Source organism: Phragmites australis, chromosome 5 (assembly GCF_958298935.1).
Source record: "Phragmites australis chromosome 5, lpPhrAust1.1, whole genome shotgun sequence".
Taxonomy (NCBI): Eukaryota; Viridiplantae; Streptophyta; class Magnoliopsida; order Poales; family Poaceae; genus Phragmites; species Phragmites australis.
The window spans coordinates 34,189,825-34,212,282 of record NC_084925.1 but is presented as its reverse complement, the minus strand read 5'-3'; the positions used below and the strand labels follow the sequence as shown (position 1 = coordinate 34,212,282).

General features: G+C 46.7%; 1 protein-coding gene across 1 annotated transcript; it reads left to right on the top strand.

The window, feature by feature from the left end:
* Positions 1–11,328: 11,328 nt before the first annotated feature.
* On the top strand, positions 11,329–12,198 carry LOC133917605 (protein S40-4-like). The gene has a single exon (XM_062361483.1). The coding sequence runs from the start codon at positions 11,431–11,433 to the stop codon at positions 11,938–11,940; it is 510 nt and encodes a 169-aa protein (XP_062217467.1). The 5' UTR covers positions 11,329–11,430; the 3' UTR covers positions 11,941–12,198.
* The last annotated feature ends 10,260 nt before the right edge of the window (positions 12,199–22,458 follow it).

Genomic DNA, 22,458 nt, shown 5'->3' with positions numbered 1-22,458 from the left:
GGCTAGTGATTAATGGGAGGGGTTATTCTACGGGTCTTGTGCTTACGCCCTTTGCGTATTCTGAAAAAGAATTAGCTAAAGGTGATGCCTGAAAGCATAGTACTAGTGATTCTAATCAGTGGGCCGGCTTTGGTGACGGTACACAGAGGAGAAGCTAGAGCTTCAAATATCCGAGTGCATACTTTAATACATCTGAGTCTAAATGATGCATATGTTTGAGACTTGGTAATTATAATGCATAAAGGTGAAATTAAATTATTAATAATTGATATTTTATTTGTTCACGTCTCTTAGATACTACTATAGAACTGGTCTTTTTTGCCATCTCATTACTGATGGATTAATTAAAATCGACAGTGATATATTTTTTATTGTCGGATTGTAAGAGAAACAATATCACCGTCGGTTTTAGATAAAAACTGGCACCGATAGGTTTTAGTGTTGGTTCAAAAAAAAAACAATTACAGAGAAGCCTAGGCTTCATATCTAAATTTTTGATCAAATTTAGTTTCGCGTCTGTAGCTTCGCATCCGACCCCCTCTCTTCAGCCTGCACTCTGGCCTCACCCCCTCTCTCTCTCTCTCTCTCTCTCTCCTCGGCTACCATGCCAAACACTGGATCCTTGGCGAGTGAGGACGGATCCATGGCGGGGGCTACCGGATCTACTGCGAGTGGAGCCGTTAGCGCGAGCTGCTACAGGTGGGGCCGTCCGCGCGAGGTGCGCGCAGAGGCAATTAGCTCAAGGTGTGACCTGGTCATCCAATGAGGGTGGTCGGGTGCAAGCGGGAACAGTGTCTGATGAGGGTGGCGATGGATGGGAGCTGGAGTGGGTGCAACGATGCCTAGCGTAGCAGAGCGGCATCAATGAGGAGCAGGGGCGGCGGAGCGGTTGTCTTTTTCTTTTTTTCTTCGAAATGCCATCATTATCTATCAGAAAGCCCTGGCAATGATAGCCAATATGGCTTCACTACCAGTTTGGAATTAGCAGTGAAGCCATGTTCTGTAGTAGTGAGAGTACATGAGCCTGAAATCTCAGATGCCCGTGTGAACATGATGGCTGGCAGCAGATTAGGGTTCGGAGGTTTTTGGGGTTCATTGGCGATTACAGGGGATGGAGGTAGGCTAGCTGGTGGTCAAACCGGTGGTGGGTTGCAGCATGGAGGTGTGGCGAGGCGGTGGTGGCGTCGTCGGAGTCACGGATGGTAGGTGGACGGTGGGCGGGGTTGGCGATGGGAGCTCGAAAATGGATTGGTTAGTGTGGCAAATGACGGTGACGGTGGATCCGACGGCGGGTACGTCAGCAAAGTCGGAGGAGGTCAGTGGGGCGGGGGAGCATGGTGTCAATGTTGGAAGGAGAAGGCCGGCACCTGAGGGAGATAGAAGATGAGACGATCACGTTTTTTTTTTCCGTGCCTGCCTGAGATGGCCTCCGTTTTCAAGGGCCTGAATTATGGCACGGCCCTTTTTTTTTCCCCGTGCACTCGGCCGGCTACTATATCTTCACGCCGTGACTGTACATGACCGTAAGCTGTAGCTAGGTACCTTGCATTGGTTGAAGAATTAGGTGGATGCGTGCAAGGTTTAAGTCTTGGAGTATGATCACAAGAATGCAGTAACAATAATCCAAAATATGGCCGAGTGCATGCAGAGGAATTACGACGTATGCGCTGTCATCACCACAATCAGATTTAGGTTTATTTGGTAGAGCTCACATAGTAGTTTTTCGGCTGGAATCAGGGGAGCTCTGTTAAAGAGCAGCTTTTAGCTTCCTGAGTGGAATTCGTGGGAGTGATTCTCTGAAATAAATTAGAAGCTGAGAAGCTGGAAAAAGTAGTTTCCTCTGATTCACTTCCTGCAATAAATCACCTTCTTCATATAGATTATTCTAAAAAATCACTAAAGAATCACTTTCATTCACAGAATCACTTCCTCCAGAAAATCACTCTCCACAAAAAATTTAAATTAGTAAGAACTCTACTAAACAGACCCTTAATAACGTGCTTTTCATGGAACAGAGAGTAGCTGAAGTTCAAAGTCCTACTAAGAAGCTGCTAAACTGGAGACCACATATGAACCTTGCTAGGTACTTCCAATTGCCAGTTGGAAAATCAAGCAAACATTGGCGTTGAAGATAGCACATTTGATTAACTAAAGAATTCGGTAGCCTTATCCTCTGAATTTTTCTCCCGGTACACGTACTTATCTGCCAATGGAGATGCTCAGGAACCTGATTGCCAATAATAACAACAGGGACAGCGAATCATTGCATACACAGACTGCGCGCCCTGGCTCACTTACAAATTGAGAATCTTATGGCAGGCTCGATTAGTTGCAACGTGCAAGCTGTATGAGGGTGACAGCATTAGCCGTCCTCTTCTTCCTGAAAGAAAACTCCAGAGATTTCTAGCCCTTCTTGTCATGTCCTTTTCCCGGAGCGTAAGCACCTAAACCTATACTGCCCTTCTGGACCACGAACTCCCCATTACCATTAAGTCTAACATATCAGCGAAACTTATGATTGGTCATTAGGGATTAAAGCGTTCATGCATGAACAGAGCTTGTTTTGTTCTTATGAGTTGTCTTGGTGAGTTGTGATTTTGTTCTCTTCTCTCTGCCTTATCTTCGTTCCATGACTCGTCCACATGAGCTCATTAGGGTCGGTATTGTCCCTCTGTCCTTGGCACTGGCTCCGGTTTAGCTGACGAGGAACCATTCCAGGTCACTCTCCCTGATGAAGACAGGCATGACAACAAAGCAGAGAGGTGGTTGCAGAACATTCGCCTGCCTGCCTGCCATTTCATCACTCGATTTTCCTCCATTACTTTTCGGGAGAAGAACCTCTTTTCCTGTAGCTACTCCCTCGAGATGCGTAATATACGTATTCTCATGCGTAATATACGCCTCCTGCTGCAGAGGTGGACGTCGCAGCCGACCAATCCGGCGCTGCCACCTGCGCCCTTGTGGCTGGGAAGACCCGGGCGGCTCGAGTCCCCTTCACGGCCCCAATCATTTTGATGCGCCCCCCGCATCTGTGCTGGCAGCGCGCGACAAGAGCTCCAGTTTACTACACGTTTCAGAGGCAGATGGTATGTGTGCAGCAGTAGTCTATGCTATCCACTGGTTTCGTCTCCGTTTGGGCCGTTCTACCGACCAGCGGGAACGAGTCCCGATCGGCCGGTGTTGGCATGCGAAGATTTGATGCTGGATTGGAAAAGGACGGCGAGCCCATAGCACACCATGGGTTAACTCCTTGGAGGTCACGTAGTGGTCCAATATACCGCGGTGCTTTCGTCGCGGTGACTGCGCCCCAAAGCAGGCTGATGCCGCCGCCGAGGCCCGCGCACACGCCGCGGGAGAAGGCATGTTTGGTAGATGTCTGTGTCGTAGGGCGCCGTGGCGAAGACGGACGGCGGCGACGGAGGCAGGCGAGTTGCCCATGCTGACGATCGGGTCGAGCTTCTGCGGGAGCAACAACGTGCGGCAGCGAAGGGTGTGGTGGCCGCTGAGGTGGTGGGATCTCCTCCGGCTGCGGAAGCAGCAGGCGTCTTCGGGGTCGGTGGCGACCTCGGAGCCGAGACCGCTTCGCCGAGTCCTCCGCTGGTAGAGCCGGATCCGTCCCTCAGCCTCCCCCTCCTCCGCGAGTCCGGCACCGACGAGCCACCCAAGATCCAGCTCTCGCCGGCGCAGGTGAGGACGGCGCCGTGACGAAGACGGACGCACACATCAACTGGGACATAAAACGGCCCATATCAAGATAGGTACTTATCCACATTGCACCACAACGGCCCACTTCAGCTTGGACTTGACCAAACACATCAACAGTTCGAACGGCCGTCGCCTCGGTCCAGCCCCTGTGGCCTCGGGAGTTTTTTTATATTTTTTATTAAAAATTTAAATAAATAAATTCTTCGGGACAATATTTACAAAAAATAGACGTCTGCTGCCCTTTCAAAGGTCTGTAGCCCTTTCAGTGGGCGGTAAGGGGTGAGGCTAACCACCCTCTTAGACGACGCATTGCCTTACGTGCCTGAGTTCTTGTCCGGTCTACGAGCGTCCACGAAGAAGTGGATCCTACAATTTCAGGTACCTTCCAATTTAACTTCTCATTTACTTTTCGAATTTTCAGATATTGTTCTTATCATCACTTGCATTACTTGTAGCCTGTGTACATGCACCCGGAGGCCGGCTTGTACTCGGTGTCGAGGTATTTGGAGGCTGTCGATGAATCAGGAACCGGGGGTCCCCGAACCCTGAGGCCAGGCCAGCAATCCGTCACGTGGCGCCATCCCGCGGAGTTTCCTCCGCGAGGTAAAAAAGATTAAATCCCGGGAGATGGTGCTTGGGGCCACAGTTAGTGGTCCCCGAGCACCCGAGTCCCCCGATGACAAGAAAGCTAAGTACCGGAAGAAGTGTGCCCGGGGCCGCGAGCGGTGGCCCCCTAGGCACCCTAGTACCCCGAGGACCCACTGAAGGAAGTTCCGGGAGAGAGTGCTCGGGGCTACGTGCAGCGGCCCCCGAGCACTCAGTCCCCCGAGGATCTGTACAAGCGTGCCCGGGAGAGAGTGCTCGGGGAGGTGAATAGTAGTCCCCGAGTACTAGGTTCCCCGAGGACCAAGAAAGGGCATTCTCGGGAGAGGGTGCTCGGGGAGGTGAACAGTGACCCTCGAGCACTCGGTTCCCCGACGACTCAAAAACCCCCTGACAGTGGCCCCCGCAGGGACCCACTGATGAGGTGTCAGCCAGTCAAAGGCCCGAAGCCGCATTTAAGAGCGCGCGTGGCCTGTCACCTCCAACTGCTCCCGCCACGCTCGATGTCAGTTCCTGCCAAATTCTGGCAGAAGGGCGTGGGGTCATTAAATGCATGGGTCCCATCCCGTGCCATCCGGCCCGTCTCGGGATAATGTCGTGAGGGCCGAGGCGTTCCGTCTGCCGCGCTGCTGTGGCAGGAGAACAAGATAGGGCGGGCACGTCGGGCCGCTCTGCGGCTGCCCGGTGGGACCTCTCCACGGCGCCAGTTGCCAGTGCATTTATGGTGACGGATGACCGGGCGTGGGACGCATTTTTCACTCTCGGTCACTTCGCACAGAGGCTATGAGACGCCATTTCCATTTATGGTACCTTGGAACTTGTGCCCTCCCATTCGGGGCACGCTACTGCCGGCGGGTATTTAAAGCAGCCGGCAGCAGCGGACAAAGGGAGGCTAAGAAGATCAGAACAGGAAAAAAGCTTTGAAATCTCTGAGCAAGCTCGACAAGTTAGACAATCTCTAAAAGGTTGGAAAATCCCAGAGGAAGTAAGTAGCGAAGAGAAGAGAAGATCGAGAGCATCCAAAGGCAATAGATACGTGCAGACCGAAGAACAAGGAGCCTCAGGCTCTAGGATAGACAAACATTCTTGTAACCAGCAACATCCTTTAGGGACACTCTCAGGGCATTTATAGTATCCATATAGGAGTAGGGTGTTACGCCTCCGTGCGGCCCGAACCTGTCTAAACACCAGCGCATTTACTTCGTTCCGCACTAGATCGTTCCACCACACCGACCATCGTATTTATACCTATTTATTCCTCCGGCGAACATATTCAGGATCATCCCGCCGGCCGAATCTCTAAAAAGGGGTCCCTCAGGATCCCTGCGATAGGAGTTAACCCTCCGATAGAGGCCTACCTGCTTTGGCTCTTTGGCTGGGTTATGTTCACCAGCGGCCAAGGCCACCTGGTGTCGAGGACCCTTGTTCCATACGCGAGGTGGATAGCGGATGCGGAGGGCGATGAGGTCCCACAGTTGAGTTGGGCCTCTGCTGTCCTTGCTGCGACATATCGAGTGTTGTGCGACGCGTGCACGAAGAAGGAGCCACTAGCCACTTTTGCTGAGTGCCCACTACTGCTGCAGCTGTGGTCTTACAAGCGGTTCGCGATAGGCCGGTCAGTTGTGGACCACTTTCCCATACCCTGAGAAATGGTACGGCGAGCCCAAGGAGGACGGGCCCACCATAGCCTCGCTGTGGTGTCGACACCGGGTACGTACGTAATATTTGAATGCTTTACTTCTCACATGTCTTTGTTCTGGATTCTGACTACGTTTCTCACACAGCCGCACTAGGCGCATGAGCAAACACATAGCATGTACGAGCTTTTTCGTCCAGATGATGTGGTTTGGACACCCTACAGCTACTTGTCCATCCAATCCCGTGCGTCTTTAGGTCTGTCTCTGTTGTGTACCCGCGACGAGGAGTACTGGCTTATGTAGATGCCGCTCGTCTTCGACATCTTCGTCGAGGAGTACTCACCCCACCGCGTCATGCGGCAGTTCGGGCGCTACCAGACTTTCCCCCTCGTCAACATTCGCAGTGCGGCGGATGTAGCGGGGTTCGTCAAGTAGGTTTTCAAAAAGACCGCACGGGCCCTGAAACTTACCTCTTGCGTCCACCGCAGACGTCGCCAGGGTGCCTCCCAGGTCGAGTGGGGTCCACGCAGAGTCGTCCAGGAGGTTTGATGTGTAACGCCGTCCACCGGGGTCGGCACCTACACGGCCACCTGGACCACGACCTACAGGCTCGGACCCAATAGGTACGAATATTTCATACGCACGACGTTTAAAGATATTCGTTTGTTACTGATGCATTAATTTAAAATAAATATTAGGTGCACCTACACACGTCTCAACACTGCCACATAGATCGAGCCCAGTGTCGACACCGTCACCACTTGCAGGCCACTCAAGTATTGGGCGACACTATATTGCCGTATTCAATATATTCAATAGTATATCTAATATTATCCACAGGTTACTACGGAGATGAGATCGAGCCATCTTCAGCTGCACCTCGACCGATCCCACCACCACCGTTCGACCCCTACTATGACACGCATGCCTGGCCATCTAATGCTGCACCTGCATACCACACAAGTACAATAGTGCATTTATACAAATACTTCCATTTGCACATTTTCCGTATCTAATAAATTCATCTGTTCGTAGGCCTCTCCAGCCAATACACATGGATATCGGCGGAACCTTCGAAGTCTTCATACCCGAACCAGGAGGATGAGCCTGGGCCAGACCCCCCGTTCGACCTCGTGAGGGACTTCTTCGGGGGCACACCAGACTACGACATCTTCCAGCAGTCCCAATTACCCAGTGTCCACTTCGGACACAGCACACCCAGGAGGAGCCCTCGACACCTTTGATCCCTACTAGGCCTACGAGGCAGGTTGTTGCACCAGACGCCCTGACCTACTCTAGGGGCCAGGTGAGGGCCAACCAACGGTAGCGGCACCGGGACCATGATGGTGGGAACGACCGACGTCAGCGGGGGAGATAGCAGTAGGATTGTACATTTGCTTTTGTAACTTAAATATGCATCTTCGATTCGCGAGCTATTCTTACATATTCGGACACGTCTAATCTCTACGGTCTACTTAACATGTTGTAACTGCATTTCTTATTCCAATGTGACCCCATGCTAGTTGCATTTCTTAATCCAACGTGACCACACGCTACTTTTTTATCATCCTCGACTTTGTATGAACCGTTCACGACAAACCTAGAAAAATATCTCTTACAAAGCTAATTATACACGTAGTGACCACTCAAAAACTCTGTCGAGAATCTATCTTTAGTCACGAAGTGACCACACGAATCAATTTTAATCATTAAATGACATCATCTCTATCCTGACGTAATCTGCAGACACAAATTGACCACACCACTCAACTTTAACCATGGAATGACAACACCTTTGTCCTTGCGCAGGTTGTAGACAAGAAGTGACAACACGGGAGAGCTTTTACCAAAAATTAAATGACAACACATGTATCTTGACACATGGAATCTCTGCCCAGCATCAATGCCACAACTTTTCCATCCTTCAAGAGGGAATCCAATGCTCCTGTCCCCCGTCAAGCCCATACACCCACTCCATTCTTCAAGAGGATCCAATGCTCATACCCTCCGCGACCATAAATAACCCCACCTTCATGCATGGATACACCACTCATTTCTCAGTTCTCTCAACTGCAATATTTTCCTCAGCTCCACCAAGCCCACCCAAGAAATATTGGGGGATTTTTATCCCTCAGGGGGTCGAACCACCGATGTGCTTCTGTGGTGACCATTGTAGGCTTCGCTATTCCGAGGACATCTCTTACACTTATGGCATACACTTCTTCATGTGTGCCAACTACCAATACGACAAGCCTCAACATGGACTATATGAGTACCCACCGTTATAGCGACAAAAATCAGCCACATCTTTTTCGATTTCACGCACTGTTTTACTAATATCTCATCTTGTTTTATTTGTCCAGTTTCCTCCACCTATCTATGACTTTATTGAATGGCTCGATATTGAACAAAATGAAGACCAGAAGCGGTGGGTCGACATGACCATGCGGTGGAGGAGGGAAGCTTACGCATACCGGGAGTACGAGCAACAGCAAGAGAAAATACGCCTGAAGCGGCAGGAAAAAGAGCGCACGAGGAAAGCAACGCAGGACCATACCGCGGCTCAGGCCCGCGAAGCTGAGAGGGCAAGGAAGCTGGAGAGGGCCCGTCGCGCTAAGGCGGCAGGTCCTGATGCCTTGTGAAAGGGCAAATATCCTAGGTGCACTCAGTAGAGAGCATCTAATGTAACAAGTCATATTTCCACTCCCTAATACATGTTATGATTAGGAGCGGTGCACTATTAAGTAGGTCTTTATGCAAACCATATATACCACTTTTTTTTTCTATCGTCATGTCTTCGTGGTTACAGTTTCATATAATGTTTTTCACCGTATGTATAATCTTATGTTTGTCGCCGTTTGTAACTTCATTGCCGCGTAATATGCTGCGAGTGCTTCATATATATAATTTGTTCACAAAAATTGATTCTGTATCCTCCCCATAATACGTAAACTAGTCCAAAATATGGACATATGTACAACGATCCATATTTTTCAAAATATCGTTTTCCCATTATGCCGTATTAGCCACTTTTTTAATCATTTTAATTCCAAATTTTATAACATATCAATTTCAAATATTGAGCAATACAAATGTTCAATTAAAAAAAATCCAAAGCTAGATTTACCCGTTCGGTGGGAGAGCGGTTGGCACCTACCCGCTCTCTCAGTGGGCGGTTGGCAACTACCTACCCTCTGAGAGGGCGGTTAGCCTCACCTGCACTTTCAGAGGGCAGTAAGGGGTGACTTTGCCACCGTAACAGCCTTTTCAGAAGGCGATATGCACATATTTTTGCAAATGTTACCTCAAAGAGTCTATTTATTTAAATTTTTAATAAAAAAATATATGAAAAAAACTCTGGCCTCGGTGCATCTTTTTTTCCATCACCACGAACGAGAGCATTAGCCCCAACCAAGTCAAGCCTAGTCAATTGAGAAACAATAGAAAAGAAGCCTGGGACGCTTTGAAGTAGGCTTCCAGTGCAGAATTCAGCGTAACGTTGAGCGGGTCAAAAGACGCGCTAGCACAGTATACGATGTCGACGACAAGACCACGAGTCGAGTTCCTCCAGACGCGCGGAGCCCCAGAACTCGGATCATCCGACTAAACAGATAACAAGAAATCACTGCGCCGCACGGCTTGAACCATGCAGCACGTGGGTTCTGGACGAGACTTCTACGACCCATGCACGGCACCTCCACCACGACACGCACCCACCAACAAGCAACTCCGGTTTTCAGTCTTCAGCCTGCCCGGCCTCGTACCATATCTCTCTGGCGGTCTACCATGCCAATTGGCCACCAATTCTCGTGGACTCCACCTCTTTCTTCTTCTCTCCTTCCTCCTCCTCTTCTTCTTCCACTCCCCGAGAACAAGGGCGTGGGGGAAACTTACATTTCCCTTTGGAAATTCTCTGCACCTCTCACGGCCTCACTCCGTCACGCGCTTGCTGACACGCATGGCTCCAAGACGCGTCGGCATACAGCCACACAGGCGCCCGCGTGGCCGGGCGGGCGGAGCCGCTCTTGGGACGCCACGAACGCCGGCGTCCGCGTGATGGCCAGGTCTACTGCTCCGGCACACATCAGTGTACGGAGCGCATGCGCCCCGACAGCGACAGGAGACGCATGCAGATAACGATCGGGCGCGTGCGCGTACGTGTGATGGACTGGCTGCCGGAGACACGTACGACTTGGACCCAGGGGCCATGTGCAGGTGTCTTCGACGTTAGCCACCCAGTAATTTGGTTTTGGTTCGGTTTGAAGGATCAATCAACTGCCTTTAATTTTGGTGCTGCTCATTTCATCCATACACGTAGGCGGATCGCAATTCGCATATCTCCCAATCCATCGTGTGGACCGGATATTTTGCAGCGTCGGATAATGGTCGATCTCAGCTCCTCTTAGGCGAGGGGTAGTTTGCTCAAGGCTATGTTTGTTTTTTTATATTAGAGTGGAATCACCGGTGGTTACTAAACTTATGTCAAGTCCTCGTTTAGACTCATAAACTCTTAAAATATATAGTCAAATACTTAAACTTATCTTATTATGTCATCTATGTCTAAAATCCTTTTGATCGCTCTGAGCACTGACGTGACGTGCTAGGTGGAGTTAACGTGAATTGCATCTTCTTCCTCCCCTTTCTTTCCTGACTTCGACTCTCTCTAAGTTAGCTCCACCCGAGACACCACATCAGCGCTCAAAGCGGTCAAAGAGATTTTGGATCTGGATGATACACTGAAATAAGTTTAAGTGTTTGACGATGTATTTTAAGAGTTTATGGACATAGACGAAAACTCAACACAAGTATATAGACTGATGGTAAATTTTACTCTTTCTTTTAATTATGGATTCTAGTACAAAAGTAAAAACAATGACAAATAGTCATAATATAAAAACTGATTTTTATAATCTATATTATACTATAAAATCTTATAAGTTGATAGGACAAGGATTAAACTAGATTATAACATTTTAAAGCTAAAACAAACAACGCTCTTACTGTAACGCTTTCCGTTAATATCCATGAGCAAGGGATTCAGAGGACAACTTGTCAAGAAACTCTCCTATTTTCTGGCGACATACGGATAAGACTTCATTTCCGTCATGCTAGTTAATATGCTGAGTCACTTATCCGCAACAAAAATATTGGGCCCACCACATTAGCAACTGCCGGTGGCCCGGTGCCAACGACAATTTCACCCGAAACTACCAAAAAAATAAATGCTCGCTGGCCAGGGCGCGACACGTGGCGAGGGCCCAGCGCACAGTGGCACAAGTGTAGTGCTCTCCCGTCTGTCTAAATCGGCCAGGGGCGAAACAGTCATTGCATAGACGGCCTTATCTCGTCCCTCCGGCTCGTATAAATCCACCGGCAAGCGCGTTGATCTGCTTCTACGGTTCTGACCCTCGCCAGAGTCGCTGGTCTCTCTCGGAATCTCGCGTGTGACACCTCTCGCTGCAATCTGCCTCGACCACGAGGTGCAATGGCGAGGACCACGCGGTCGACGGCGACGGAGCGCGCGTACCTGCAGTTCGCGCCGTCGCCGAACGGCGTGGTGGCCAGCCCGGCCGAGGAGTTCGACGAGTCGGACATCTGGGGCTCGTTCAGCCAGGCCGTCGCGTCGGATCCCAGGGCACCGGCCGAGTCGCTGCGGGCTCGTCCGGTTCCGGCTGCCGCCCGGCCGGCCGGGCGGCAGACGAAGCCGGTGGCGGTCGGCAGGGCCGGCGGCGCAGCGCACGGGTCTTTGCCGGTGAATATACCGGACTGGTCCAAGATCCTTGGCGACGAGTACCGGGGCCGCCACGACGCCGGCGACTGGGAGCTGGACGACGCGGACGAGGACGACGTCGACGCGGCGGCGGTGCCGCCGCACGTGCTGGCGTGGCGGCGCCGGGCCGCGTCGTTGTTGGCGCACGAAGGCGCGGGCGTCGTCGGCAGGACGCTCAAGGTCCGGGACGCGGTTTGGAAGAGGACCACCGGGTTCCAGGACTGACTGACGGACTTGGACGCCATTGCAGTACTAGCTGCTTTGCTTTGCTTTAACAGAGGATTAGATTTCGATCGGCACTACTTGATTACTAGCTAGCAGCAGCAGATGATGTTGGCTTTAGCTTTTGACAGCGCTCAATTACCCTTTTGTTTCGGGGTAATTTGCCTTCGTTCGATCCCTCCGTGGTGCACTGAGGAGAGAGAAAGATTGTAAGATTGTCCATTGTTGGAGTATTATGTTAGTTGATTCTTTTTTCCGAAACGACGACATCACATTTATCGATTTTATCATATAAAAAAAATTATTCAGTTTATGAGATAAACCAGATCTAAACATTATATAATCGCACGATTAATTAGAGAAAACCAACAAAGATCTCTAACTGTGAGAATGCCATAACCACCATTGATAAAAATAGCACGTTACCACGCACTCGAACAAACACAATCTAGAGGTCCGACGTGGGTAATCGTTGCCAAACTTGCCACGTTAGCAGCATAACAGCTTTGACTTTCTAAAAAAACCTCAACCACATCGCAACAAGCCCCTAACGAGGCTAGGTGTGTACAAACTTCACCGTCGATCGCAACCGTGCAACACCAAATCAACAACCATCAAATCACAGTAAGAATCCTCTAGGACAATGCCTCTGAGAAAGATGTGATGTCAATGGTGCCGTCATTGCTAGTCCAAAGCATATACTAGGTTTACACCTAGAAGAGCCCATTGAGGTGAGAAGGGAGGCCACATCTATAAACTCGCTCATGAAGGGGACAATGCTCGAGGGCGTCGTTGTTGTCGGCATTGGCAAAACTGGTTAGGCTTTCACTCCGGGCTCCCTTAGTTACCCACTGTGAAGATAGCTCAACAGAGGGCGCACCACCACTGCTGTAGCCACTGTCTTCACAAGAGTGCACCATCCCCATAGACTCATGCACACCGAAAAGCTCCATGTGAGGCCAGATCTGGGGGAATAGGCAGGTTCGACAAGGGGAGGAACCCGAGCGACAGAGAGACCAAGGTGACAGCACAACTATGGAGACTGGCAACCGCAGCAGCAAGTGGCCAACACGCACAAAGTTATCACGCGCCTACGGCTGCTCGCCGTCACCACAAACAGAAGCGGCCTTTGCCATCGTCGTCGCCGCATAGGCCACCACGCATGGCCTCCAAGGAGACCACAGAACCGAGCCTACCGACTGCTCTGGCATTACGTCAGAAGGACAAGGACGTTGCACTGCTCTAGAAGCACAACATAGTTGACACAACATAGCACATCACGACACAGTACATCAGGCGCAGCATAGCACGATCGGCGAAGCACGACATGATGGCGCATCACGGCATGGCCATGCAGCTCGGCATGGCGATGTAGCACAACACAGTCGTTGGAGCACCGTACGATGACTCAGCATAGCACGTCACAACGATGTAGCTTAACACGGTGGCGAAGTACAGCACGACACAATCGACGCAACACATCACAACCAGTGCAGCACAGCATGACGATGGAATGCAGGAGCAGCTGCCCTCACGCACGCCCACTGTCTGCAGGGCGTAGAACCGGCCACCCACCCACAAATCCGCAAATTCAGCCTCCAAAACAGCAGACCAGGCCCGAGCACTTGTTGATTTGTCAAATCTGTCAGTGTCCCACTGGATGAGAGAGGAGAGGGAGAGAGAGCAGAAGGAGAGAGGAGAAAATGGGGAAGCACTGCTTGGTGCCATCGCTAGCCGCCACTGTCATCACCGTCACTGCCGTCGTCTTCAGTAGATAGGTGGCGACAACAGCTACTTAGGATGCAACAGAGATGGTCTCTAAGTAGTGGTGGTGGTGTCACCTCCGTGTCACCTTTTAAGAGACTATGCAGGGTCATCTCAAGGGTCGTCTCTAGAATAGCTAAGTTCTATCTAATTTGGTCTTTATTTTTTTCTGTTTGAGCTTATATATGCTAGTTGATCGTTTAGCGGGGGTCACCTCTGAAATAACTAAATTCTATCTAATTTGGCCTTTTTTTTTTTCTGGTTCGAGCTTATATATGCTAGTTGATCGTTCGCATTTTTTAAAGAATGCTGAGCACTAAAGGCTGGTTTGTAGAGCTAGCATGCATCGTTGTCATTTATCATACTTACGTCAGTAACAGTGACTTGTCGCGGAGCAGATTAATGTACGATTGCTTTCTCTTCGAGTGCAATGTCCTCGTCTCTGCAGTGACATCAATCATCGGTGATCTCACTGCACGCTTTATCAACCCAACCGCAAGGGGTCCAATTCTACAGCAAGATGAGGAAGCAGCAGCAGCAGCGAATATGCCGTCATCTCCGCCACTCGGGCCAAAAAGTCTCACCAATAACAGCTCTAGCTTGCCGGACGAGAAGTTCTTGGTGGCGCTGTAGCGTGTATGTGCAGTTCTGTGTCATCCTCCAGTCATCAGTTGACCGTGTTTTCATCCGGTCAGTACACCGACTGCTCCATGGCACATTGACTTCAGATTTAAACAAATCTTAGCGCAATGGGTTACTGCCAGTTCGATTTTTTCCGAGGAACGCTACAGTTGTTTTTCCGAGGAACGCTACGGTTGGCTCAGAGCCGACCTGAACACACTTCGATTTGAACACAGTCCAATCCAATCTCACAATACAACATGTCTCTGAACATATAAATCCTCACAAAAAAACAGCATGGACTAGTTAATCCCTTTCAGGTTGAGGCGTTGCAGCCAGTCAAATAGCAACACATACATGCATGCCCTGCCCAGTCCTGGAAGCAAGAAAGACCATTGCAACCTCTATGGTTTTTAGGTGAGTTTCGGCGCCACAGTAATCAATAATTGATCACCTGTACAATGGATAAGATCATCCAGGCCCAGAGGCCCCGCGTGCATCCATTCCAACGTGTACTGTATGTGCCAGCACGAACTGATCTTGCATCGATCTGCGGCTGAGCCATGGTTCCAGAATATGCGTGTGAATGTGTGATGATAACGATAAGACGTTTTAGGACACAAGAAAATGCAACAGATTTCCTGGTAGAGCATCCCATCCATACAGTGGGGGAAAAAATGCTCAACCTAAATCCTACACGGTACGTGCTTGCATCAACCGAATGCATAGCACTGCAGAGCACCGAGGCTCACCAATAGTCCTTGCCTGAAAACAAGAACTTATGCTGACGCCAAGAAAACAACCAACCAACCGGTTCTCACAAACGGGCCACGGGGTAGTTCGGGTAGGCTCAAAATTACCCTAGATTTTAGCCCAATTTTTCATTAGTAACTAGTCCAGACAGCCGTCTCATTAGAAATGAGAAAAAAAGTATTTTTATGATTTGGTGTACTTGCTTCTTAAATTGATATTAATTTTATCGATGGCAATGATACGAGTATTTACCGTATTGAGCCTAATGAAAAATAAGTTGAGAAATAATATGAGTGGTAAGTTATTGAATAAGTGTTTAATCATATTTATTGAGCCAGTTGTTTTCTCCAAAATAAGATGGTATAACCAAGACTTTTATGATCATAAAAAACATAAAGTAAAGTATTAGAGTAATATTGTAATTTTTTATTTATGTAAGATTTTATTTCCTATTTGAATTATTTCAATTGTAATTTTTGGCAAATTTTGAATTTATTGGTTGAATTTACGATGTTATGAGACCTTAGTAATATATTTATATTGTATTTTTTGATAAATTTTATGCTCGTATTTCGGATTTACAGTATTATGAAAATTTTAAAGTGTCAAATAGACACACCTATAGATGAAATCCTAGCTACTGCACTACTCGCCATGTCAGCGAGCGTTGCTCGTAGAAAGACAAAGGTCCCGATGAAACCAGAGCCCCGTCGATGCAAATTAACAGGAAAAAAAAAGATTGAAGGCACAAAAGGCGGCACAAGCAGCCTACCCAGCAGTTCGGAAACATCCAAATAACTTCGAAATCAAGATTGGAAACTGATAACTATTAGACGGGATAATCCGCCCTCTTATTCGAACGCAGGGCAGCTAGCTACCCTTAATTGTCTTGCACGGATGGCGTCGGCTGCTGCTCCTTCCTGCCTCCAGCAGCAGCCTCCTCCTCGACGTCCTCGTCACCGAGCTCCTTCAGGAAGCCCCGGATGGTATCACCGAGCTCCTTGTAACCAGCCCTCATCTGTCAGACGAGGCTGCTGGCGGTGGCGGGGCGGACGTCCCCGCTCCAGAGTTTTTCTGCGAAAAAAGCAAGCAGCGAGACAGAAAAATCCGCGTTACTCGTCCACCCTGACTGAAAACATAACCACAAATAAGGCGCGTGTATGCGCGAGATCGAGTTGATGTGCCGCGGGTCGTTTCTGCTTCTTGTTTGGTGGATCAACCGCTTCCAGTTTCTCCATCAGCTCCCGGAACTGCGTGGCACAGGGAAACGGAGAAAGATGTATCAGGTTAAGCATGAAAACGTCAACAACATCCGTCTTAAATTAGAGCCACCAAATCTGCTACTTCTAGCATTTTATTTTTTGAACGACCGTGAAACGTATCTTAAGCGACCATATATGCAACCTGATTACCTGCAGCTTGGCAATAATGTTACAGTCCGGATGGCTCTTGGCTTGCCTCTTCTCGATCTCGTTCGACGACATAGCAAGGAAACGCTACGCAACTCATACTTTCGCTTTGTGTTAAGTGTGAGCCTCCGAATCTTTTAGTGGGTTATTTTTTATTCTTCAATAATTACAGTAGTTTCTATGAGAAATATTCTGATGCTATAATCCAATAAGTATAAACTAAGCATCGAACCTTCCAATAGGTTGATCTTCAGTCTTCTGCACTTACATTCTTCTCTATAAGAAAGGTTTTGGTGTTACCCTGTGCAGATCACCGAACTATCTGATAAGGTCCTCAGCCTTCTCCCCTTTGTCAGAAATGCTCCGATGAGTTCAACATACAGAGCACCAGACTATCCGGTAAGGCTATCAACCTCTGTGCATAATGCTCTGGTGAGTGCAAACTCTACTGCACCAGACTATCCAGTGAGGTCAATTCTCTTGTGACTTCTCTAATTCAATCAAACTTTATCTCGATTGCGGTGGCTTCTTATATATTGCATCCATGAGACCTATTAACCCATATTCTTGACAGACATGTTATCTCACTAACTATGTTGTTATTAATCACCAAAATCACAATCATGGCTTGAGCTATTTTTGATACACAAGTTTCTTCTTGATGGGTGCTGGTATGATATTAATTTTGGATTTTTCAACTTCTAGGGTAGTAGATGTGGTGAACACAGTCTTACTCTCTCCATTATAAGCTACCATCTCAAATCCTAAACCAAGAGCCAAACCCACCTTGTCAACACATATCTTGGTCTTAGTTAAGATCAAAATCATTATTTCATTGCCCTCTGGGCACTTTTCCACTAGAGAAAGGAGGTACCCATTCTCGGTCAAGAGCTTCTAAACTTGTCCTCTAACCTAGCTGAGCTTGTCCTGAAAGACTATGCAGGTGAAACAATTTGGTTGTACGTCCTTCAAACACGCATCACTTTCCAATCTAGATTATAGCTCCTTAAGGCGTTTGTCTTTTAGCTCGACATATTTTGTAAGCAAAGGGCAATTCTTGCAAGTGACTAAGGGAATAAACCTAAACTCCTCCTCAGGGAGCTTGTTCTCAGTACTCTCAAGCCGACTGATGACTTGAGCATGCCATTCCGAAGCTCTGCAAGTTTAGCCACAACAATCAAATAACTCTCACATTCCTTAACATTAGGCCTAAACCTAAGCAATGCAAGTTCAGTAGACACAGACTCATACTTAGGTCTAAACTCCTTCAACTCACACATAGTTTTCTTAAGTAACCTATCTTAGCAAACGAGAGCATCATTTAAGGTATCGACTTGGATGAAAAGCTAGTTGTTGGAAGGTGATACCTCGGAGGAATCGGCCATTGTCATTATCATTGTCGTCCGCCATAAAGTAGAGGCCAGTGAAGTCCTTGTTCTTCTTCTTCTTATCCTTCACCAGCATCTCCTCCTCCTCCGAGATCTCCTCCTCACTTGAAGAGGTGTTGATGATGCTGAGAGCTGCTACGAACGCTCTCAAAGCTATTTTGGCCGCCTTCTTAGCCATCTTGTCGTGGTTCTTCTCGAAGAACGACTTCTTGTTCTTCTTCTTGTGCTTGTCATAGTCATGCCTATGGTCTTCCCTTTTCTTTAGCTTCGGGCAATCCGTCTTGAAGTGAGTGGTATCACCACACTCAAAACAAGTATGAGAGCTCCCTCTCCTCCAGCCTCTTCTGTTATTGTAGAAGCGAGTGAACTTCTTCACAATGAGTGCAAGGTCCTCATCATCCAGTGCATCCATCTGCTTCTCTTTGATAGAAACCAAGAAAGACAAAGAAAATCCACTCGGTGAAGTGTTAGCACAAGAGAAGCTACCTCCAGCTTGGTTTCCACCATTAGATCCAGAAACCAACATCATGTTCTAAGGCAGGAGGTTTTTGAGACCTATCTGAGCCGCCTTGGTTATCTCGATAGACTTGAGCTTGCTGAAGTGTTCATCATAAGTCAATATGTCATAGCTTGGTTACTCTTCAATGCTCGAGATATTTACTTCTCATATGCTACAATCAAAAGCATAGAGAAGTTTGATCGTCCTCTTATGATCAGAGTAGTGCAAAACACCAGTAGACCTAAAGTTGCTAACAATTTTATCAAATCTAGCAAACATAGTATCTAAATATTCACCGGATCTTTGCACAAATATTTGATATTCCTGATTGTATATGTTTTGACATCTAGCCTTAATCTAATTAGTGTCTTCATAAAAGACACTCGGGGTATACCAGATCTCTCGAGCAGTAAGAAGGTGTTGGACCCTATAAAACTCATTGCAACTCAGGCTTGTGAACAAAATATTTTTAACCTTGTTATTGGCCTCAAACTGTTCGATTTAAACCTGAGCCGTGTGAGCAGCAGTGATCTCATAGTTAAAATCAACTATTTCTCAAATTGCACTTTCTTGGCTTAGAAGATAAGTCTCCATGTGCACCTTTCAGTACGAAAAATCACGGTCATCAAACAGCAGAATCTTTCCACTTCTCTCTATTGTCGCCTACAGATCACAAAGCCGGTTAAGATCAATAGATGATCAAACCGGCTCCGATACCAATTGTCGGAATAAGAGTGGCAACTAGAGGGGTGAATATGCATCTCACCAAAAAATTTCAAATCAATGACCTTCTCCTTTATTTCACCTAACGCATCTCAAAAGATCAAGTAGAAGCAAATAGAGAGAAACAAAGAAAAAAACTGATAACATGTGACTCAATGGATGGGATATGAACACAATATTCCATTTAATACCATTTCATGACCTAGTCATAAAAAGCTCGTAACTTTGAAAGGAACCCAAGAAGATGATCAACAGGTGAAGAAACTCTCCAAGTTGATGATTTAGAAGCAAAGAAATGTGAGACCCAAATTTGTACTATTGTACACTATTTTATATCCTGAGCAACAAGGAGATCAACTTCACAAGAGTGTAAAAATTGTAGCTCAGAAAGAAAAAAGAAAATCATAACTAAAAAAGAAAAACTTGCAAGAGAAGCAAGGGAACCAAAAAAAGGAGACTAGAAGAAGATGAATACAAGCTCATATAAGAAAATCAACTTCATTAAGCACGGAGATCAACCTATTTTAGACAGATTACAAAGTATATTCCTCTCACAAAAGCTATAATCTATTACAAAGGTTAAATCTATCTTCTTCTCTCCTTCAAAACCTATCACTAGCCTCTCAAAATGGCTGGCTAAAGACTCCCCTACTGCTCTACCCCTATATTTATAGGCCTAGAGAGGTGCCTTACATCTTAAGTTTCCTTATTCACAAAATACCTCTCACTTACAATGGTCTCCTACCTACCACAGGAGTATTTTGATCTATTTTCCTTTTTGTCCATTGAATGGTCATGACACCTTCACAACTTAGTTTCGCCTCAGCGCTTGCTTCGCAATGATGCCGCGTGCACTCCATCCCTCTACGGTTTTGAGACCAAACAGCAACACCGCTTCGCACGCTTCTCAAAGCATGACTCACTGCTGCTTGCTTTGACCATAAGCAAGCATCCCGACATCGACACATGTACTCCATCTTACAATCTTAACTACCAACAAGTCTCTTCCACTCCTGATCTCTCGAGCCATCTTATCACTTGTACTGACATCTCTTTTGCTTGACTTCGTCATCACGTCGTCTTCATCCTTCCTTTCATGCTTTACTTGACCTCCATGTGCACTGCTAGGACCACCCTTGACTCCGTCCGGCCTCCTCGATTGTTCGGCACCAAACTCCCTGCTTATCTCTGATAATCCCACCATCGATCATCAAGTTGTATTTATCACCTTCACAACTTTAGAGAAACAAAACCTCAATTAAAGCATATCTTAGAGAAATCGTGAATGCTTGATGGTCTGGCATGCACACCTCCTGAGTGCCAGACTATCCGGTGTGTGTAACTCTTTAGATCTAAGTTCTACAACCTCTCTGCAAGAAATGTTCCGGTGTATTCTCCAGCGTGCATACTTTCAATCGCCGGACCATCCGGCATATGTAACTCCTTCAAACCAGCAATTTTGCAACCACTCTGCAAGAATTACTCCGGTGAATCATCCAACGTTCAATACTTTCATCGACGGACCATCCAGTGAGCACTTGGCCTACTAAAGCCAACTTGCAGGCTCTCTGCAAGAAATACTCCAGCGTTCATATCTCTCAATCGCCGGATCCTCTAGCATGTACTTGAGTTTTTGCTTCTGAGTTGCATTACTTTTTTACTTCTTTGTTCTTGAAATTTGTGGTAATGTATCCCTTTTCACCACACTCAAAGCAGCTTCTTACTATATTCATCTTGATATCTTTTATTTTTCATGAATTTCTTGAATATCTTCACAAATAGAGCCATTTCTTCATCATTCCTCTCTTCATGATCACCTTTTTCTCTTGATGCTTGAGTATTGAATGTAACATTTTTCTTCTTGGCTTCGGTTGCATCATCATGAAGATCTTTTTGTGACTTCTTAAAAATATCATGAATGAGAATTTTACTTAAAGTCTCTATTGGAGTTGTATTCTTTAAATTTGATTATACAAGCAAAGTCACAATAGTATCATATTTGTTATGAAAAAGTTCTAAGAAATTCATAAGAGAAATCAACATCGGATACATCCATACTAAACCCCCTGAGCTCATTTATTATGTTGTTCAAACAATTGAATATCTCGGTAATGCTTTTATTTGGCAACATAACAAATTTCTCAAGTTGTCATTTGTAGATAAAAAGTTTTGCATCATTAAGCATGGTTGTCTCTCATGAATCTCCTTCAGTCTTTCCTAAATTTCATGAGCGGTCTCAAGCTTAAAAATATGGTTAAACTCATTGAGATCAAAAGCACTATAAAGAATATTTATAGCTTGAGCATTAGTAAGAGTATTTTCTTTATCTTCAACAGTAAGATTATTGGGATCAAGAATAGTAAGATTTTTATCCGCTATATCTCATAGCTTACCGCCTATAGCCTTAAGATAAACGGTCATTCTAGCCTTCCAATAAACATAGTTTGACCATTCGAAGAATGGTGTCTTCCCCACATTTACATCTGCGGCACTAGCCATAATCCTACTCCGATATGGTTAAATCTGCTATAAAAGGAGTCTTAGACTCTGATACCACTTGTACAATCAAGGATATTGACTAGAGAGTGTGAATAGGCGGTTTTAAAAACTAATTACTAAGCGATCAAATAAATTCCTCATCCTAGATGAAATGCAAGTTTGAGCAACTATGTCACTTGGAAGAATGGTGTCTTCCCCACATTGACATCTGCGGCACTAGCCATAATCTTACTCCGGTATGGTTAAATCTGCTATAAAAGGAGTCTTATGCTCTGATACCACTTGTACAATCAAGGGTATTGACTAGAGAGTGTGAATAGGCGGTTTTAAAAACTAATTGCTAAGCGATCAGATCACGACTCATGAAACTTGGAACTTTTGCATTTGCTCATACAACGGTTAGACTAGCCACCCTTAGCGGTCAGACCGCCAACCACTCAAAATATTTTCAAAGGTAGTTTTTTTGGTTCTTCTCAAAGTGAATTTCCTCAGCCTAGATGAAATGCAAGTTTGAGCAACTATGTTACTTTCGATACGTCAGTAAATGAACATAAATCACTCTTAATAGTACAACATTATTCTATCAATCCGGTTAATTTTCTTTTCTAATCACCATTAACAGGTAAAAGAAAATACCTTACATTTTACACCTTTGTCTTGAGTTAGCTACTTGAACCTATTCCACACATGGTTCTTCTAGCTCCATGACACTCTTGGGAGCAACATTTTCATAAGTCAAATAAACATGTTAGTCCACATTTAAATGCTATAATTAATTACCAAAACACATATTAGGGGCCTAGATGCTTCAACAGGCGGCACCATGTGCTCATCTCAAGTTGGTCTGCCGCCTTGTTCACCAGCA